Source organism: Artemia franciscana, unplaced genomic scaffold, assembly GCF_032884065.1.
Source record: "Artemia franciscana unplaced genomic scaffold, ASM3288406v1 PGA_scaffold_166, whole genome shotgun sequence".
Lineage (NCBI taxonomy): Eukaryota > Metazoa > Arthropoda > Branchiopoda > Anostraca > Artemiidae > Artemia > Artemia franciscana.
The window spans coordinates 227,117-248,738 of NW_027062637.1; the positions used below are offsets into that span (position 1 = coordinate 227,117).

Consider the following 21,622-nt stretch of genomic DNA (forward strand, 5'->3'; position numbering starts at 1 on the left):
GGTGTCTTGATGCAGCACCCGATGTCCTCGTGAGGAGCTATCACAATTGCGATGGTTTCACTTTGGATCCCTTATTAACGAAGGATCTTCCACAAGGATCGGACAAGGATCTTGTCCGATCTACCGAGTCAAAGGCCTTTTTAAAGTCTATAAAAATCATGTAAAGCTTTCAGTCCTTCGATGTGGGATGCCCAAAGTTCATTCACTGCTGTTGGTTCCCTCACAAGTACGTCAAATGGGTCCCGAATTGGGCTGTTGACGGTACACTTCTTTCCAAAGATGCCATTTGTGATCTGATATAGGGCTCTACAATCTCCTCTATTGGCAGCAACCTCAGCAAGTTTGGCTTTGTTCTCGACCAGGGTCCTGTGGTCATTCCTTGCGCTCTTCTTTACGGCTTTGTCTGCTTCTCGGTAGCGTGCGTTTTTCAAGATTAACGGCCTGGTCTTTCGATTTGAAGAAAGGTTTGTTTTATGAGTTTCCTCCCTCGTATGAGATTCCAGGTTCGATCAGAGACCCATTGGTCTTAGCGCATTTCTTGTACCCATGTATTTCTGTCGCAACTGTGTGGAAGAAGTTTTTTGTGGCTTCACACACTTCTTCTTGGTCTGGATTTTAAGGGACGGAGAATGATTCGAATCTAATTGAAAGTTCGACCACGAAATTTCTTTTTACTGTGCCACGAAGTAGTTTATCCCAGTCAAAAGGTGGGTTTGGAGAAAGTATTTGCTTAAAATTTTCTTCAGTTTAACTGCAAATTCGGCAATCACCTGATTATGATCTGATCCTATATTAGCTCCTTTATGTGAACGTACGCCCATGAGGCTACTGAGCTATTTGCGACTTGCTAGGCAGAGGTCGATCTGATTTCTGATGACGCCATCTGGAGAGGTTCAGGAATATTTGTAGATATCCCGGTGTTGGAATAAACTCCCACCAATAACTAGGGCATCCGGAGCGCAAAATCGATTAAAAGCCTGCCATTTTCGTTCCGATTACCGAGGTCAAGGCAACCCATAGACTGAACGCAATATTTGCGGTCGTCACCAATTTTTGCATTGAATTCATCGACAAAACAGGCTATGTCATATCTAGGTATATCGCTGTCAACTGACTGCAGGGTTCTGTCAAATGCTTCCTTTACATCATCGCTTGTTTCGTTTGTGGGTGTGCAACAGACCACCACAGACAGTTTTGCATGTTGACTGGCAAACCTAGAGGTAAGAATTCTGGATGAGACTGGTGTCCACTTTAAAAGAAATAGAGGGGTTTTTGTCGTCATTATAAGGGCAACTCCGTGTTCTCTTCTTAACTCTGGTCCACTGAATATGATGCTGCATCTACTAGGCATCTTTTCAAGGCCTGGACCAGGTCATCATACCTCGGACAGGGCGAGGACGTCAAGAACGTACCAGCTCATTTTTTCAGAACTTGCTCTGTCTTGGACAACTAGGACATTGTTCGAACGTTCCAAAATCCAAATTTGAAGGAATTTTTCGATGTCAAAAATTGTGTGTGGGGCATGCAGTTGTTATCGAAATGCAATCAGATCCAAGGTTATTCTCAATGGAGGTTTCTGTTGCTTAGAGTTTTTTACACGAGTGAGTCGTAAGGCCACAGCCCAACCCTCCCTCTTTATCCTGGCTTTGGACAGGCTGCATACGCAGGCGAGGTTAAAGAAAGGAGGTAGAGCTAATTCCAAAGACGTTATATGCAAGTAGACAGCTTCACTTACCAAGGTAATCCTATTAGTAAAGATGGTGGTTGCAGTGAAGATGTTACAAGTAGAATAGCCAAAACTCAGGGTGTTTTTTTTTTTTTTGCGGTTGGAAAAAGTTTGGAAGAATGGGTAGATAAGTCTGCAAACCAAGATTAGAAAATTTGAAGTTAAAGTGATGACACAGTTAAAGTATGGTTCAGAAGCATGGGCGCTCCAAAAAAAACGAAGGAAGATTTGCTAGATGTTTTCCAGACCAATTGCCTACGGATTGTTTGGGAACCAGATAGACTGACTGTATCTCAAACAGTAGATTGTACGAAAAGTGTAGTTCAATCCCACTTTCTGGGGCTCTAATGAGAGAAAGGTTGAGATGGCTAGGGTACGTTCTGCGGGTGAAGGAATACATATTGCTAAAGATGGTTCTTTTCAACCAACTGTCTAGGACCAAACAAAAAATAGGTCGTCCACGGTTGGGGTGAGAGGATACCGTAAGGAAATATTTAAGGGAAATGGGAACCTCCGGGAAGGGTGTAAAAAAGGAAGCATCAAATAGATTTGGACGGAGGAGGACCGTGCGTAGCTGTGTTGCCCCTACGTGGCTTGGTGCTCCAGTGAGTTAATAGTATAGCAGTAGTAGTAGGTTATAAAAGCGTCAAATGTACAATGTCCTTAGAACAGCTTCAGGGGTGCATTTGAAACTTTTAGATAGCGTAGGAATAGGAGAAGAGAGGGGCAGATAACTCCAAATTATGCTGGGGGAAAAGAGGCTAAATATACTTCGTGTGCTATCGGCTTAAACATTTTGCGCAGTAAGCTGCTATGGACATCTATTCATCATTAAGTAGCAAAGGGAGCTAAGAAGAAGCCATGTGTTGCCAGGATATTACAACAGCATATCAGAACCATCTTGGGGACAGCTTGTGATCTAAAGCAACTTCCTGGTTTCTTTAGGATAGGGAGGGGTAAATGCAGTCCTCTAAGTTCCAATTGGGGATAGAACAGAAAGGGCTAAACCTATTTTGTCACAAATTTCCCACAAAGTTTTGCTGTTTTAAGATAACTAAAATATATTCATGGGGGAAGAAGCGACGTAAATTGAAAGATGCTACATGTGACCAAGTTAACAAGATATTGTATCCACAATATCTCAAAAGCGACCTTGGATATCGATTTGAAGCTTAAAGGAGGTGTTGAGGGCGGGAGGGGGGTTATGTTGACCTTAAGCTTTGACTTGGAGAGAGGTAAATCTAAAGACAATATTCGTATGCAGGTTATCAAAAATTGCGCATCTTCAATTTTTCTAGAAGAGGGTAATGGTAACAACTTCCCGTGGTACCTCTGACACTATTGGCACGAGTAGGGGCCTAATGCTGTTACTTAAAGTCATAGTCCAAGGTTTTAAGCCACCAGGGTGTTTTCTAAAATATGTAACCAATATTCATTGACAGAGTGAAGCCAGTACTGGCGTGAAAAACCATGCCTGGTGGATTAATACCCTGCATTTATCAGGCGCAAACCATGACGCAAGAAAACAGTCCTTGAGTAGCAGCCTGTAATTGTAGAAAGAAGTTTTCCTGATACTAACAGTTCCAAGAATCAAGTGCCGCTGAGAGCTGAAGACTGGCGGATGAGCTCTAAAGATGAGGGCAAAACAAAGGTAGGTAATAGATAGGGGCATAATTTACTATGGGGCAGGGAGGTATCTGCCCCTCCCAACCTCATTTTGCCCCCTCTCCGACCTTAGTTAGCCCCCCCGGCTGAAATTTAGTTTTTGCAAAAAAAATGTCATAATTAAGATAAGCATGCATATTTTAAGCATCCAGAGAAACAGGTCAGTTTTTTATTTCGTAAATCTTTGCCCATATGGTATTACATGACTCATTTTTCCTTTATCGTTGTCATTTTCACTTGATTTGGGAAAATTGGCTCCAACTATCCCCCCCACCCTTCCGGATTTTAATGAGACTACAAAACTAGTGCAAGACACTACAAGAAGGTTCTTGTAAAAAGAGATAGAGAGATAGACAAGGGAAAAAGAGACAGACAGACATATACAGCTTACTTGTTGTTCATTTTTTACACAGGGGGGGGGGGAGTACCTAAAAAAGATATGTCTACAATTAATCTAAACTTTCTGCACTATAGACTTCTGTGGGAATTACAATTTATTCGCGCCTAAATAGTGAGGTAATTAAAAGACACTACATGGTACAGGTTATCAAAACAGTGCATCTGCAACATCTGTGGAATGGCTTGAGATATTAAGTTGAAACTCCAAGGAAGTGCTAGAAAGAATAAGTGGACTAACCTACAGCTAGATACTACAAGAAGGTTCTTGTAAAAAAGAAATAGACAGATAGACAAGAGAAAAAGAGATAGACAATACCTATCTCAAAATACCACATCCGAGAAGGCACATACAGCCCACTTGTTGTTCATTTTTTACACAGGGGGGGGGAGAGTAGCTAAAAACGATATGTCTACAATTAACCTAAACGTTTTGCACCATAGAAACCTGTGGGAGTTACAATTTATTCTCGTCTAAATAGTGAGGTAATTAAAAGACACTACATGGTACAGGTTATCAAAACAGTGCATCTGCAACATCTGTGGAATGGCTTGAGATATTAAGTTGAAACTCCAAGGAAGTGCTAGAAAGAATAAGTGGACTAACCTACAGCTAGATACTACAAGAAGGTTCTTGTAAAAAAGAAATAGACAGATAGACAAGAGAAAAAGAGATAGACAATACATATCTCAAAATACCACATCCGAGAAGGCACATACAGCCCACTTGTTGTTCATTTTTTACACAGGGGGGGGGGAGAGTAGCTAAAAACGATGTGTCTACAATTAACCTAAACGTTTTGCACCATAGAAACCTGTGGGAGTTACAATTTATTCTCGTCTAAATAGTGAGGTAATTAAAAGACACTACATGGTACAGGTTTTCAAAACAGTGCATCTGCAACATCTGTGGAATGGCTTGAGATATTAAGTTGAAACTCCTAGGAAGTGCTAGAAAGAATAAGTGGACTTATAGTTTTGACTTCGATAAGGAGGACAGAGGGGAAAACTACAATTTTTTTTTCCAATCTACCTAGAAGTTTTTAAAGTATAACTGTAGTGTACATTGGATCTATTCAGTAACAAGGTAAATTAAAAGATAGCATATGTTACCATGTGATAAAAAACAGCGTATCTGTAGCATCCCAGCAACAGCCTTGTGGATCAAGTCGAAACTATTAGGGAATCTCAGTTGAGGGGGGCGGGGGGAATAAAAGGACCTAAGATCTTGACAGTGGAGAGAGAGAAGAGAGGAAGGGTCTAAACATTTGGTCTCCAATCTGGTTAAAATTGTTGGCACTATGAACCCCTATTGGAACAGAATCTATTCTCAATGAATTAGCAATGTAGACAAAAAACACATGGGTACACAAGTTACACAACCGGGTGTATACTGATTATCCCAGGAACAACTTGGGGATCAAGTTGAATCTTTCCAAAATTTCAATCCTGTCTTTAATACTAAATACTTTGTCTTTGATACTACATTTTAAAAAGCTAAAGAAAAAAAAATTACCCTTACTCCAAAACCAAATTAAGGATCGACCAACCTGAAGCACATTTTCAACTACAGGTCTTGCAGCTTTATTATAAACATCAACCTGTTTAGACTGTTGACCAAAAACAGTGTCAAACATGAAGGTCTTTGGAGGGTCTTTGACATCATTTTCATTGGATGCATTTTTTACTTCAATTATACCAAGGTCTTCATTTGTATCAACAGCACAAATGTGGCCTGCATTTTGTTCTGAATCACTTAAAGGCCTGACTCGAACAGCAACCTTTACAAAGTCAACTCCACTTTCATTCATTTTTTCGAGAATTATGGTAATAGAGCTTCAGGATCTTTATGAATTCAGAATTTGGATTCAGGATCTTCAGAATTATTTATAAATCTTCAGTCCTACTTGCTTTTTTATTCCATATTGCGATCAGCATTGGTTATTTACGCAGTCAACCTGAAAGTAACTCATGATTAGATGTCCTCCCTCTTTACGAAAGTTATAGGCACAGCTAAACAATGAAATGTACAAAACCACAAAAAAAAATAAAATAAATTAAAAGTAAAATTTGAAAAAAGATTATACCTTACTCCACTTCCAATATTTTTTTATTTTTAAATTTGATTAATTGGGCCCAATCAGGTGTGATTAATCGGACCTATTATATACGTATATATATATATATATATATATATATATATATATATATATATATATATATATATATATATATATATATATATATATATATATATATATATATATATATATATATATATATATATATATAGATAGATATATATATATATTTATATATATATATATATATATATATATATATATATATATATATATATATATATATATATATATATATATATATATATATACCCCAACACCTAGTTGGTGGGGCGCTTCGCGCCCCCCCCCCCCAAGCCCCCGCGCGCGTAAGTCGTTACGCGCCATATTTAGTTACGCGCCATTGTAGTTGTGTCCCTGTGTCCCACCTGTGAATAGATATATATATATATATATATATATATATATATATATATATATATATATATATATATATATATATATATATATATACATGTTTTTAACTACGTAAAACATGCGAATATACAACATTCTTCGCTGTCCCATTGTCTGTGCATATAAATAGATTGTCAGGTTTACTGACTCTTGAACATGCAACACATAATTGTCCATGGGAAAAACAATCCGTATTCAGATCTATACCTCGTTATTCTAATGATGTGTCCCTGTTTCCCGGTCGTCATTTATATTCCCTGTGTCTCGGTCGTCATTTGTGTCCCGGTGTCCCAGTTTGTAATTTCTCTTTGAGTGTCCCGGTCGTCATTTATATTCCCTGTGTCCCGGTTTCCCGGTCGTCATTTGTGTCCCGGTCTGTAATTTCTATTCGAACAATCCCTGTGTCCCGGTCGTCATTTATATTCCCTGTGTCCCGGTCGTGATTTGTGTCCGGGTGTCCCAGTCTGTAATTACTCTTTGAGGTTCCGGTCGTCCTTTATATTCCCTGTGTCCCGGTCGTCATTTGTGTCCCGGTATGTAATTTCATCACTTGATAAACATGACGTCAGTCGACAAACAACTTCATGACGCATACAGCTCAATCCTTATAATGACGTCAGTCAACAAACATGACGTCACTCGACACACACACAGACAACTTATTTTATATATATATATATATATATATATATATATATATATATATATATATATATATATATATATATATATATATATATATATATATATATATATATATATATATATATATATATATATATATATATATATATATATATATTATATATTTATATATATATATATATATATATATATATATATATATATATATATATATATATATATAGCTGTTGGGGTGGCGCTTCGTGCCACCCCAACACCTAGTTGGTGGGGGCGCTTCACGCCCCCCCGCGCGCGTAATTCGTTACGCGCCATTGTAGTTGTGTCCCACCTGTGAATATAGATAGATATATATATGTTTCTAACTACGTAAAACTTACGAATATACAACATTCTTCGCTGTCCCATTGTCTGTGCATATAAATAGATTGTCAGGTTTACCGACTCTTGAACATGCAACATATAATTGTTCATGGGAAAAAATATCCGTATTCAGACCTATACCTCATGATTCTAATGATTGCCCTTGAGCTTTGTTGATGGTGATTGCTAATCCAACATTCCCTGTGTCGCCGTCGTCATTTATATATCCCCCTGTTCCCCCCGGCGTCCCCGTTGTAGTTGTGTCCCTGTGTCCCGGTCGTCATTTATATTCCATGTGTTCCGGTCGTCATTTGTGTCCTGGTGTCCCAGTCTTTAATTTCTCTTTGAGTGTCCCGGTCGTCAATTAAATTCCCTGTGTCCCGGTGTCCCGGTCGTCATTTGTGTCCCGGTCTGTATATACGTTCGTTTTTGAATTGGTCTTTTTTTAGTTTTTAGTTTTTTACCTTTTTTTAGTTTTTTTTTTAGTTATACCTCATGATTCTAATGATTGCCCTTGAGCTTTGTTGGTGATGATTGCTAATCGAACATTCCATGTGTCCCCGTCGTCATTTACATATCCCCCTTTGCCCCCAGGCGTCCCGGTCGTCATTTATATTCCCTGTGTCCCGGTCGTCATTTGTGTCCCGGTGTCCCGGTCTGTATCTACATTCGTTTTTGATTTGGTATATGAAGAAATAAATTTTTGTGTTTTTCCCCTTTTTTTCTTTTTAGTTTTTTTTGGTTTTTACCTTTTTTTTAGTTTTTTTAGTTTTTTCCTTGTTCTTTTTAGTTTTTTTTTGTAGTTTTTACCTTTTTAGTCTTTTTTATTTTTATTTTTTTTTAGTTTTGTTTTTCTCGTTTATTTTTCAGTTTTTTCCTTTTTTTAATGTTTTTTCTTTTTTAGTTTTTTTTTTTAGTTTTTTAGCTTTTTTATTTTTTTTTATTAGTTTTTAGTTTTTTTTTAGTTTTTACCTTTTTTTCAGTTTTTTTAGTTTTTTTTTTTTTTGGCTTGAATACATTCGTTTTTGAATTGGTATATGATGAAATAATTCAGACGTCATATGCGGACAGACAGACAGAACACACAAACAACTTATTTTTATATATATAGATAGATATACTAGTTGTTGGGGTGGCACTGGTGGGGCGCTTCGCGCCCCCCAAGCCCCCCGTGCGCGTAAGTCGTTACGCGCCATATTAGTTACGAGCCATTGTAGTTGTGTCTCTGTGTCCTACCTGTGAACATATATATAAATACTAGCTGTTGGGGTGGCGCAACTCCAACACCTAGTTGGTGGGGCGCTTCGCAACCCCCCAAGCCCCCCCGCGCGCGTAAGTCGTTACGCGCCATATTAGTTACGCGCCATTGTAGTTGTGTCCCTGTGTCCCACCTGTGAATATAGATAGATTTATATATGTGTTTCAAACTACGTAAAAATTGCGAATATACAACATTCTTGGCTTTCCCATTGTCTGTGCATATACAAAGCCGTATGTAATAATAATGACGTCATATGCAAACGCTCTTTTTACAAACAAACAAACATGCATACACACAACTCGTTTTTATATAGATAGTTAGATAGATAGATGCAATACAAATTAACTGCGTAAAACTTGCGAATATACAACATTCTTCGCTGTCCAATTGTCGCTGCATATAAATAGATTGTCAGGTTTACCGACCCTCGAACATGCAACGTACAGTTGTCCATGGGAAAAACAATCAGTATTAAGATCTATACCACATTTTTCTAATGATTGACCTTGAGCTTTGTTAATGGTGATTGCAAATGCTAATCGAATTGGGAATTGCAATCTTTTAAATTGAAAAGGCAGATCCGTTGGAATCATGGGAATGCGAGGAATAAGAACAGCCTCACCCTCAAAAAGCCCTGTCAAGATTGTGGCCTCTATTAGGTTTTCCATTGTTTTTTTTTACGGCAAGTCGAGTGCCATTGCAAAGCTTTGGTGGGTTTATATTTCTTAAAAGTATTATTGGTACGCCTATTTTTAGTTGTAGCACGTGTGGTGGAAACCCTGAAAGATCTATGGAATTTAAAAATTCAGATGGATAATTAACCGCTTCATTTGGTTCCAAAACTGTGTCGACTGACTTGTAAAGGACTGCCTGGTCTCGAATCTTGGTCAAAACAATATTGTTGATTTCGTGGACGTCTATATTTTTGGGTGCGAGAATCGCTCTTTCACTTAGCCATTTATTATTTTTATAATTTTTTAGAATATTCGGAAATACTTTTTCAATCAATTCATTTTTGGACGTCACTAAATTACAGAAATCAGCAGGTAGTTGTATACGTCCTGTTATGAGTCTACTGGGAGCTTTCCGTTTCCAATTGCCAGCAATAGATCTGAAAATGTTTGACCAGAGTCATCGTTTTGCAATCGGACACGCATATTTGTAGTTAATTTTAATATTTTTACGTGTGCCCATAAATTAGAATTTTTCAGGCAAGCATTCATTTCGTCTGCAGGAGTTGATCTAGGTATTATAGGTAATGTTTGCCTGAAATCTCCCGCAAGCAATATTAATGTGCTGCCAAAGGGTTTCGACTTCCCTCTCAAATCTTTCAAGCATTGATCCAGAGCCTCGAGCGATTTTTTGTGTGCCATTGTGCACTCATCCCAAATAAGAAGTTTGCATTGCTGCAATACTTTACCCATCCCAGATGATTTGGAAATATTGCACGTGGGAGTTTCTGTAGAATGCAAATTCAGAGGCAATTTCAAAGCGGAATGAGCAGTTCTTCCACCAGGCAGCAATGTTGCGGCTATTCCGGACGACGCAATTGCCAACGCTATATCATTTTTTGATCGAATTGATGCCAGAATCAGTTTTATCACAAATGTTTTACCAGTACCTCCTGGCGCATCCAAAAAGAAAATTTCTCCAACGTTGTTATCGACACAATGCATCGTATCATAAATGTCTTTTTGTTCCGACGTTAACTTGGAAATGTTATTTTGTACATACGACAATAGATCACTCGTACTGTAACTTTGTTCACGATCCAATTCTACACATGTCGAAACAGCAGCGATACGGTTAGGTGAAGGCATTCCCAAATCCTGAAGAGGTTTGTTTGCCATACGTACGCACAAATCTTCTATAATAACTAAAGTGTAGTTATAAATTTCTGATGTAAAATCAAAAGTCATATCTGACGTCTCTAACTGTTTTCGATGGAGTATATCTTCGGACATTTTTGACTTATATTTTTCCCATAACTCTGTAGGAGCTGATGGAGAGCAAGTTGTTAAAATGATGCCAAACAATGCACAAATTTGACTTGGGGTTGACGTTTCGCACGCGTCATTGATGCAGTTATCCCAGTGTTGGTCATTCTCCAATAAATTCAGAGCTTGGCATGCACTACGGTAAGTGTCATGTATAGTACCGTTTACAGTTCTCAAATACTCAAAGGATGTCGGACCGGGTACATTCACCAAAAGCAGGCGTAGAAAGAAGCATTCATGTTGATTGGGGTGAACGGTGTAGAGTCTTCCTATCGTGGTATCTTTGAAGATGGTAGGTTGGCCGTCGACTGACTTACCCTGTTTTCGACGTTCAAATACTTTATTTTTAGTATTCCACGTGTAATACGAAGGCACTTCAGTATACAGCAGTTTTTTTGCAAAAGAATCATTTTTGCAAAGCGAAAAAAAAGCTGTTAATGTTGTATCCGGTGGATTCAGGACTCTTTGTTGCACGTTGGTTTCCGTGAAATAAACACGTTGACCATTCTGTAAATGTACCGCTAAGTGAACAACAGCTGGACTACGTTCATGTATCGGAAATGAAAGAATTCGCCAAACAGCTTCATTACTGCTTATGTATCTTCCAGCCTGATATTGTACGATTTCATCGAAATCTTTGATTTCGGGCTGCAAGCCAAAAACTGCCATGTCACTGCCTTTGTTGACGTATTTACATATGTATTTGATTGCCTTTACGGAGTTACAGTATTCAACGTTTATGTGTGCATTAAATGTTTTTGATAATAATGGGGAATATGGAACAACCCACTGGTTATCTACTTCGATGGTGGTACCGTTACGCTTCTTTATTATTGCTGTTTTACCGCCATCTTCAGTAGATCTTCTTCTATATTGTGGGTAACCATCATTGCCAGTAATTGTGTTTGATACTAAAAGTCGAGGATATTGCTTTGTGCACCTTCCTTTGGCCATGCATGGTGAATTTTCGTTCAGTGCACCGCAAGGTCCATGTATCATATTTTTTACAATAATATCATGTAACCCCTTATCGACATTTTTATCAGGGATTAATTTCTGTCCGTTTTAAGTTTTAATGTCGCTCCATACTTTCAGTTAGAAAAACTAGTTTTTTTTTATGTAATTTCTGAACGTTCTTGAATTAATGCATGTTTGATTTTGGCTCTCCACACATAAATTATTAAAATGAAATTTACATTTTAATTCCTTTTTTGGCTAAATGGCTTTTTCTTAGTTTTGATCAGACGATTTTGAGAAATAAGGGATGGGGAAGGAGGCCTAGTTGCCATGCAATTTTCGGTTACACAAAAAGGCAACTATAAATTTTAATTTTTAACGATTTTTTTATTAGTAAAAAATATACGTAACTTAAGAATTAACTTACATAACAAACTTTTATATTCTTAAATTTTTATTATGTTTATGAGGGGGTTTGTACCCTCGTTAATTCCTCGCTCTTTACACTAAATCGTAAGTTTTGTGCCGATTCTTTAAGAATGACCCCTGAATCAGAAAGGCCGTAGAATAAATAGTTGAAATTACTAAAAATACTATAGCATAAAGAGCGAGGTATTTATCTCCTCCTAAATACCTCGCTCTTTATGCTAAAGTATATTTAGAACCCCTCATATGCGTAATAATCTCTGTTCGTTTTAAGTTTCAATGCTACTCCTTGCTTTCAATTGAAAAAAAACTTTTCCATGTTTATATTTTCATTGTTTTTTTTTCATAGTAATTTTAGAAAATCCTGCGCCCTTTTCATTGAATTCCTGTTCCCCCATGACATATTTCACCAGGGAAAGATCCTCCCACATAGCCCCCTACCCTCAACCCCACCCCCAAAACCAAAAAAATCCCCTGAAAACGACTGTACACTTCCCAATAACCGTTATTATATGTAAACACTGGTCGAAGTTTGTAACTTGCAGTCCCTCCCCCAGGGACTGTGGGGGAGTAAGTCATTCCCAAGACATAGTTATTATGGTTTTTGACTATGCGGAACAAAATGGCTATCTCAAAATTTTGATGTGTTGACTTTGGAGAAAAAATGAGCATGGGAGGGGGCTAGGTGCCCTCCAATTTTTTTGGTCACTTGAAAAGGGCACTAGAACTTTCCATTTCCGTTAGAATGAGCCCTCTTGCAACATTCTAGGACCACTTGGTCGACACGATGACCCCTGGGAAAAAAACAAATAAATAAAAAAAAAAAAAAATCACGCACCCGTGATATGTCTTCTGGCAAAAAATACGAAATTCCACATTTCTGTAGATAAGAGCTTGAAAATTTTGCTATAGGGTTCTCTGATACGCCGAATGCGATGATGTGATTTTCGTTAAGATTGTGTGACTTTTAGGGGGTGTTTTCCCCTATTTTCTAAAATAAGACAAATTTTCTCAGGCTCGTAACTTTTGATGACAAAGACCAAATTTGATGAAACTTACATATTTAAAATCAGCATGAAAATCCGATTCTTTTGATGTATATTTTAGCATCAAAATTCCGTTATTTAGAGTTTCGTTTACTATTGAGCCGGGTCGCTCCTTACTACAGTTCGTTACCACGAACTGTTTGATAGATAGATAAATAGATACAATACAAATTAACTGCGTAAAACTTGCGAATATACAACATTCTTCGCCGTCCAATTGTCGCTGCATATAAATAGATTGTCAGGTTTACCGACCCTCGAACATGCAACGTACAATTGTCCACGGGAAAAACAATCAGCATTAAGATCTATACCACATTTTTCTAATGATTGACCTTGAGCTTTGTTGATGGTGATTGCAAATGCTAATCGAATGTGCCCTTGATCTTTGTTGATGGTGATTGCTAATTGAACATTCCCTGTGTCCCGGTGTCTTTGAGTGTCCCGCTCGTCATTTATATTCCCTGTTTCCCGTTAGTCCTTTGTGTCCCGGTGTCCCGGTCTGTAATTTCGTCAGTCGACAAATATGACGTCAGTCGACAAAAAACTTCATGACGGAATAATGCTCAATCCTCATAATGACGTCAGTCGACAAACATGACATCAGTCAACACACAAACATGACGTCAGTCAACAGACATACAACTTATTTATATATATATATATATATATATATATATATATATATATATATATATATATATATATATATATATATATATATATATATATAGATATAGTTTCTGTTTCAGTTTTTCTTTTTTTTAGTTTTGCAGCTTTTTTAGTTTTTTTAGCTTTTTTTCTTTTTAGTTTTTTACCTTTTTATGGCACTTGGTATTAACCAAGTGACAATAGCAAACGCAAATTCTGTCGGTCAATGTTCATTCTAACATTGACAGTTGGAAAAATCTTCACGTGCCAAGTATGCTAAAGCTCAACAGTTTATAATAACCTCAAATTTTAAGTATCTGTTTTAAGGTTTTCGAATTACTTTAATCTATTGTCAAAAAATTTGGAATATTTATGCAATTCCCATTTTTTACATTTTTAGTTTCAGTTTTCTTTTTCTTTTTTATTTTTCAGACGTAAATACATATCACCGAACCTTTGTTTTTTTAAGTAAAATCTGGTAGGCATTGATAACCTTATCCAAGTCAAAATCCCAAACCCAATCATCATCGCTATCATTTTCAGTTTTGATACGTTTTGACTCTCGCTGTCCAGGTTGATCTTCTTCTAATTGCGCGGTTTTGCGTTCATTAGCCGCAAGCCTTTTGGCATTAACTCTCTGAGCAGCTTCCTCGGCTGTTTCTTCTGTTGTAGGATTTGGTAACATTCTATCTTTTTCAATGTTTTTCAATTTGTCAGTGTTCGTTCTAACATTGACTGTTAGAAATAATTTTACGTGCCAAGCATGCTAACACTCAACAATTTATAATAAACCTCAAAATTATAAATATCTGTTATAAGGTTTTCGAATTAATTTAATCTATTGTCAAAATATATAGAAATATTTATGCAATTCCCAGTTTCTACATTTTTAGTTTCAGTTTGCTTTTCAGTTTAGTTTCATTTTTATATAGAGATAAGATATAATAAGCGCCACCCCAACACCTAGTTGGTGGGGGCGCTTCGCCCCCCCCCAAGCCACCCCCGCGCACGTAAGTCGTTACGCTCCATATTAGTTACGCGCCATTGTAGTTGTGTCCCTGTGTCCCACCTGTGAATATAGATATATATATACATATATTTTTAACTACCTAAAACTTGCGAATATACAACATTCTTGGCTGTCCCATTGTCTGTGTATATAAATAGATTGTCAGGTTTACCGACTCTTGAACATGAAACATATAATTGTCTATGGGAAAAATAATCTGTATTCAGATCTATACCTCATTATTCTAATGATTGCCCTAGAGCTTTGTTGATGGTGATTGCTAATCGAACATTCCCTGTGTCCCCGTCGTCATTTATATATCCCCCTGTGCCCCCCGGCGTCCCCGTTGTTGTTGTTTCCCTGTGTCCCGGTGTCCCAGTCGGTAATTTCTCTTTGAGTGTCCTGGTCGTCATTTATATTCCCTGTGTCCTGGTGTCCCGGTCGTCATTTTTGTCCCGGTCGTCATTTGTGTTCCGGTGTCCCGGTCTGTAATTTCTCTTTGAGTGTCCTGGTCGTCATTTATATCCCCTGTGTCCCGGTCGTCATTTGTGTCCTGGTGCTTTGTTGATGGTGATTGCTAATCAAACATTCCTTGTGTCCTGGTCGCTTTCTCTTTGAGTGTCCCGGTCGTTATTTATATTCCCTATGTCCCGGTCGTCTGAAAAACGTCACGAAGATAAACGTCTTGATCCCAAAAAAGAGTAAGATTGTTAGCATTCAATTTTGAAAAAAAATGTTTCAAATAGAAAAATAAATGATTTTCTTGTTAGATATTTTTCTAGGTTATCACTCCTCTATCTAGGGTATCGATATTTTACAACCAGAGGTCTCTCCACTTGACTGGTGGGCCCTGAGAGTTTTTCTATGCACTTAGGTTTTTTAAACATTTAACTTTTACATAACAACAAAGAAATCTTGAAGAAAAAGAACTTCCTATAGTATTACATAACACCCAAAATGTCTTGAGAAATTAGCAACTTCGACGATACCCCCTATATGTGTCACAAAACGAATTATAGCGTCACTACTAAAAAATTTTTTTGGTCACTTGAAAAAGGCACTAGAACTTTTCATTTCTGTTAGAATGAGCCCTCTTGTAACATTCTAGGACCACTGAGACAATACAATCACCCCTGATGAAAAAAACAAAAAACAAACAAACAAATAAACACAAATGTGTGATCTGCCTTCTGGCAAAAAATACAAAATTCCACATTTTATACATAGGAGCTTGAAACTTCTACAGTAGGGTTCTCTGATATGCTGAATCTGATGGTGTGATTTTCATTAAGATTCTATGACTTTTAGGGGGTGTTTCTCCCTATTTTGCAAAATAAGGCAAATTTTCTCAGGCTTGTAACTTTTGATGGGTAAGACTAAACTTGATGAAACTTATATATTTAAAATCAGCATTAAAATGCAATTCTTTTGATGTAGCTATTGGTATCAAAATTCCATTTTTTAGAGTTTTGGTTACTATTGAGCCGTGTTGCTCCTTACTACAGTTTGTTACCATGAGCTGTTTGATAACCTATTATCCATGCTCCAGTTTGCAGGCCAATACCATATAGTTGACAATAATAGAATAATAATAGAAGAAAACATGATAATCTGATTAATATAAACATGCTGCATATTATGAAATAATAATTTCATTGTACTTTTTTGGACTTGATTGCTTATTTGCTCTACAACTATATATGGATCCAAATAGGGGTGAGGGGGAATTGTAAAAAATGCAACTTTAATCATAAAAAAGAGCATAAAATTATAGCAATCAAAAAATGTCTCTCTTCTGTTCTAGAATGCATCCTTCTGGAGAACTGCTATTCAACAACTTAACAGATATTTTGAACACCTATCCCCAGTCCTTCTCCATCCATAGGGCACTGATCTTTGTTGACCTTGACAATCTTTGACTTATAAAAGTAGGTAAATGTGCAGAGTGAGTGTTCTCCAGAAAAAGATATACTAAAACAAAAAGAGAAGCATTTTTAGATTGCTATTTTTATGCTCTTTTATATGGTTAAAGAAGCATTTATGATCATTCATCTTTAAGGCCCCATCCCTACTGGTCCTATATATAGATTAGGACATTTTGACTATAAACCTAAAAGAAAGCACTAAAATGATTGAGTTCTGGTAAATTTACTCTTGACAATATACTTTAGCTAGGATGAAAGTGAATACGCAGCTTCGTGTCTTTTTTATGCTCTTTTATATCTTAAGAATTACTTCTTGGGGGAAATTAAATTTTGAGCCCTTACAAGCCTCACAACAGCCCTCAGTAACCAGAAGTTAAAATCTAATTTTCAAACTAAATAGAGAGAAAAATTGTCATTTGTACCTGACTCAGGAATGGTAGTTATTATTTTCATTAGCCTAGTCTTAATTAGCAGAAATTTTACAAAGGGTCTCTAAACTCCTCAAAGATAATGTCAGTTTTGCTGTGATGTCTTTTTCAAAGTTTCCAGCTCTTTTAAAAAATTCTTGTGATTTTCTAAAAATAAAATTTTATTATTACTAAGGAAAATAGCAATTCCTATTCCCAAATCAGCAACAAATAGCAATTTTTCTCACTAGATACTTAATTTTTTAAATGTATTCATTTTTTAAACTTCTAGTTAATATGGGCTGATTTACCTTTCCAGGTCTCATTAGGGGCTCAAAATATAATTTCTCCCCAAAGGGGAGTTAAATTAAAAAAGAGTGATGAATTCACTTTCATCCAAGCTAACTAATATGATAAAATTATAGTTTAGTGACTTCTTGCTATGTTGGAAAGGGGTTAGGTGAGGAAAATGAAACTTTCAGGGATGGGTCTGCAGGCTAAAGTATGTCCCAAGAAGGTATTTTGAAGTACCTATTTCTACACCCTATCCCTCTAGAGGGCACTGACCAGTGATGACCTTTAAAAACATGTGTGTTATAAAAGTGAAACCTTGAAAAATAGATCTTCTGCTTGAATGAAGTACAGCAAAATTGTTTTCAGCTTCACAACTTTGCTCATTCTTAATTTATAAGGTTCTAAAGATATTCAAATACATTTCCTAAATTTTGAAAAAAAAAACAAACAATAATATGGCTCAGAATTCTACTCAAATAACAGGAATTGCATTATCAAAACTAGAGGCAGAGCAAAAGCAACTGGAAACTGAAAATTAAGGTAAAATGTTATTTTGTCAAAATTTCAACAGGTATAGACCTGTCATGAACGCAAATTTCAGGGCCCTCTAGAGGGAGAAGGACTGGAAGGGGGTACTTTAAAATACCTTCTCAGGATACACTTTAGCCTGTAGACCCATCCCTGAAAGTTTGATCTTCCTAGCCTAACCCTTTTCTGAGATAGCAAGAAGTCACTAAACTTTGTTTTTCAAATTGATGCATTTTACTTGTTGTTTGAGCCAAGGGACTCCTGTTAGTTTCCTGTAAAAGATTTTGGGCCAAGACAATTCTAAGTGGCGAGCTTTAATATTCTAATGGGATAAGACGACCGGTATTCGGACACTTTAATCGCTTCGCTAACTTTTTGACATTTAATATATTTTAATTACTCTATAACCCCACCCTGAAGCTTTTTTTCTCTTAGTTAGAATTACCTTTCTTTTCTGGACACGTAGGTCAGTATTTTAAATAGTTACATTTGTACAGCGCTACCTATTCTCAAATTTAACACGACTTTGGTTAACTTGCGTTACTAAACGCTCCTTCTTAACGTATTGATTTCTGCTTACAAAATTAGTCACCGAAGTTCTTAAGGAATCAACTAGACTCAGACTCTGGTCCTCAAAAGTGCGCAACCTAACAACTGGTGACAGTGGTACTCAAATTTGCTATGCTTCCTCATCGGTGGAGAGAGGATAACTAATTTATATAATTTATAATTTTTTGTCAAATTTAGTTCTTTTGCCCTCCCAAGAAGGTGATTGTCTGAGTTGTCTGATGGTTGGGTCTGACCCAAAAGTAGCAAAAACACTTGACAAAATTGATCTGACCGTTTTCACTAAACTAGAAATCTTTTCTCACGAGTTGTATGATTCATATCATCCATGGCTTAGAACTTCTTTCTAGTGCTAGCACCCCAGGTATAATTTGGGAGCAGGAGGTGGTTGAGTCGAGACACATGACTTCCCTTGGAGATTCAAGAGAAAACTTTAGAGTAAAATTTACAAACACAAGAAATCAAAATCGCCCCCGCCCCAAAATGTTCAAACTATGGGAAGTCCGGACATTTTAAGAGAGAAGAAGTTGGTCACACCCCGAATAAATGTACAGCCCCTAGCCCTTTTTTTTCAGCAAAATCGGTATATTAGTCTTAACGAGTGGGAAGTGGAATATTTAACAATATTAGGGAGTTTAGTCCCCGATTGATTTTTTGGAATAAGTAAAAAGGAAATGAAAAAATTGTAAACAGATAATCCAGAAATAGAAGTAGCAATAAGGAAAATAATGAAATTTGAGATCATTCATTTAAGTTGAAATGCTCCTCATAATACTCATGAAAAAAGTGAAAGGCTTAAACGAGGTATTGAAAAGCAGTCATGCCAAAAAGGGTTGAATAGGTCCTACTGTGCATGTGAGTCAAATTTAGCTAGCTTAAGCGTTCCCAGGAGTAGCAAACATCAGGATAGGGTTGAAATCAGTATCAAAATCACTGAGGGGATTTCCCTCTATGAGAGAGAACAGGCCCATCATGTACAGAAGACTAACATTCAGATCTATCCAAAGAAAACTGAATGAGGTTAGTTTTTTGTAGGATTGATCCGAACACATGCAGATATGAAGGCGGAATTGTTTCGTTGGGGAGTGGAACTAGGTCCTGAAAAGGGCAGGTTCTAGTGGTGGAACCTGTTGTCTAGAAATCATTAAGGAAGCACTGGTGCGGAGAATCCGAACAGGTCCACCAAAGGTGGAATTAGGCGCCAAGAGGGTGAATTGCAGGATACCGAAAAATTTAAAAGTTTGACATTTTGGGTAGAGCTAAAACCACACGCCAAACCAGAAATCTCAAACTTGGCAAAGGAAGGGATTCTTTTTTATTAAAGTGGTTAGGGAGATATCCATTTGGTTCTAGTGGATGGCTTATTTTATGCTATGGATGATTTCGACAAAATAAAATAGACATGTCAATTTAAGATCATTTTACCAAAAACAGTAATTGGCAGAATCAGTGCTGTCACTTACTTGAAGTACTTTTTCTTGAAGTACTACTTAAGTAAAATTTTCCATTACTTGTACTTGTACTTAAGTAAAAACTCTAGGGTGTACTTATTACTTGATACTTAAGTAAGAATACGAAATACTTATTACTTAAGATACTTTTAATGTACTTGTTTTTCAAATACTTTACCTTTGACATGAAAATTTTGTGTGTGTGTGCTTTGGCAATGTACAAGAAAACATCACCTTTAGATTTAGAGCAAACTCAGATATAGCTTTTGTGTGTCTGTGCTTTGGCAATGTACAAGAAAACATCACCCTTTAGATTTAGAGAAAACTCAGATATAGCTCCGTGCCCTATTTTTGGGTATGAAATAAGATATTTGTTTTTGACGAAAAAAAAATTCTATTATGATTAGCACTTGGTTTAATTTTTGTTTAAAAGTTATATAACAATGAAAATTGAAATTATTTCACTGTTCATTGGTCGACAATGAGCTAAAATCCCTTGCTTTGTGCTAAATGTTTTATTCTGTAGTCCATTTGGGCTTATATTTCTGATATTAGTGTTTAAGTTTTGTCATCTCGTCAACTGAACCAGATTTCTACCATGTCATCATCTTCAGGACCATATTATTGGTAAAACTACTGACGCTATGAATCTTTGCCCATCTAAATGTTGTCTGCAATAAACAAGTCTAGGGAATTCTAGTTCGATCCAATGCAGTGGTATTTTGTCATATTCGTTCCAGCAAATTCAGGTATTCAGACGGATCTGACTTCAGATTTGTCACTCCATTCATAAGTTATAGACCCTACTAAATTAAAGGAAAACTCAACTTTCTTAAGACTTGAAACCCTCTTCCCCTCGCCCTATTTGAGATAGGGTTTGTGATACCAGAACTTGATATGAGCCCAGATCTTAGGCATCTTTGGTCTAGTTTTCATTCGGATCCGTTACTCCATTTGCAAGTTATACTAAATTAAACAGAAAATTTAAATTCTTCCGGAATTAAAACCCACTCCCCCTTGTTAAATTTGAGCTAAGGTCTTTATCTCATAACTTGATATGTATCATGGTCTTAGGCCTCTTTGGTTCAATTTTCATTCAGATCCATCACTCCAGTCGCAAGTTACTCTGAATTAAACGAAAAACAATTTTTAGCAGGTAAAGCCCTTTCCCCTCTGTTTTATTTGAGCTAGGGTGTTCACCTTTCAACTTGATGTGACCCATGATCCTTGGCACCAAATCTGGCCATCAAAATTTTCATCCGAATCCAACCAGCGTTTCTCCCCCTATACGTGATTACACAGACGGACGGACGGATTTTGCAACGTCTTAGGTAGCCATGTTGGCTAATTGGATCCAAGAAAGGAAAACAATGGCTTATCATCATCCAGGTATCATCACCTTTTTGGATCGTGGAAAATATCCATCAAGATAGGTTTTTGGCATCTCTCTGTCTGTCCGCCCGTCTGTGCAATCGAGTATAGCGGGAGAACCACCAGTTAGATTTGTATTGAAATTGAACTATTTGGATTAAAATTGAGCTTAATTAGGGCGATGGGGCTTTAAGTGTTAAAAAAATTCGAGTTTTTCATTTAATTCACTGTAACTTGTATATGGAGATGAATGTCCATAGAGATATATATGGAGAGATTGAACCAAAGGTGCCTAAGACCGTGACAGGCATCAAATTTTGATATGAAAACCCTAGCTCAAATAGAACGAGTGGGAGTGGGTTTTAAGTGCTGAAAAAAGTCAAGCTTTTGGTTTGATTCAGTA

General features: G+C 36.9%; 1 protein-coding gene across 3 annotated transcripts in view; it reads right to left on the bottom strand.

Moving 5' to 3' along the window:
• The window catches only part of LOC136041347 (kinesin-like protein KIF3A), a 43,026-nt gene extending 24,697 nt beyond the window's left edge, over positions 1–18,329 (bottom strand). Inside the window, exons 1-2 of one of the 3 annotated variants that reach the window (XM_065725986.1) lie at positions 18,276–18,329; positions 5,338–5,745 (exon numbers count right to left, since the gene is read on the bottom strand). In XM_065725986.1, coding sequence (XP_065582058.1) covers positions 5,338–5,598 — 261 coding nt within the window. In that variant the 5' untranslated portion in view covers positions 5,599–5,745; positions 18,276–18,329. Of the gene's footprint in view, positions 1–5,303; positions 5,746–18,275 lie in introns of those variants that run through there. The other 2 variants (XM_065725988.1, XM_065725987.1) reach the window with 2 other exon arrangements.
• Positions 18,330–21,622: the final 3,293 nt, after the last annotated feature.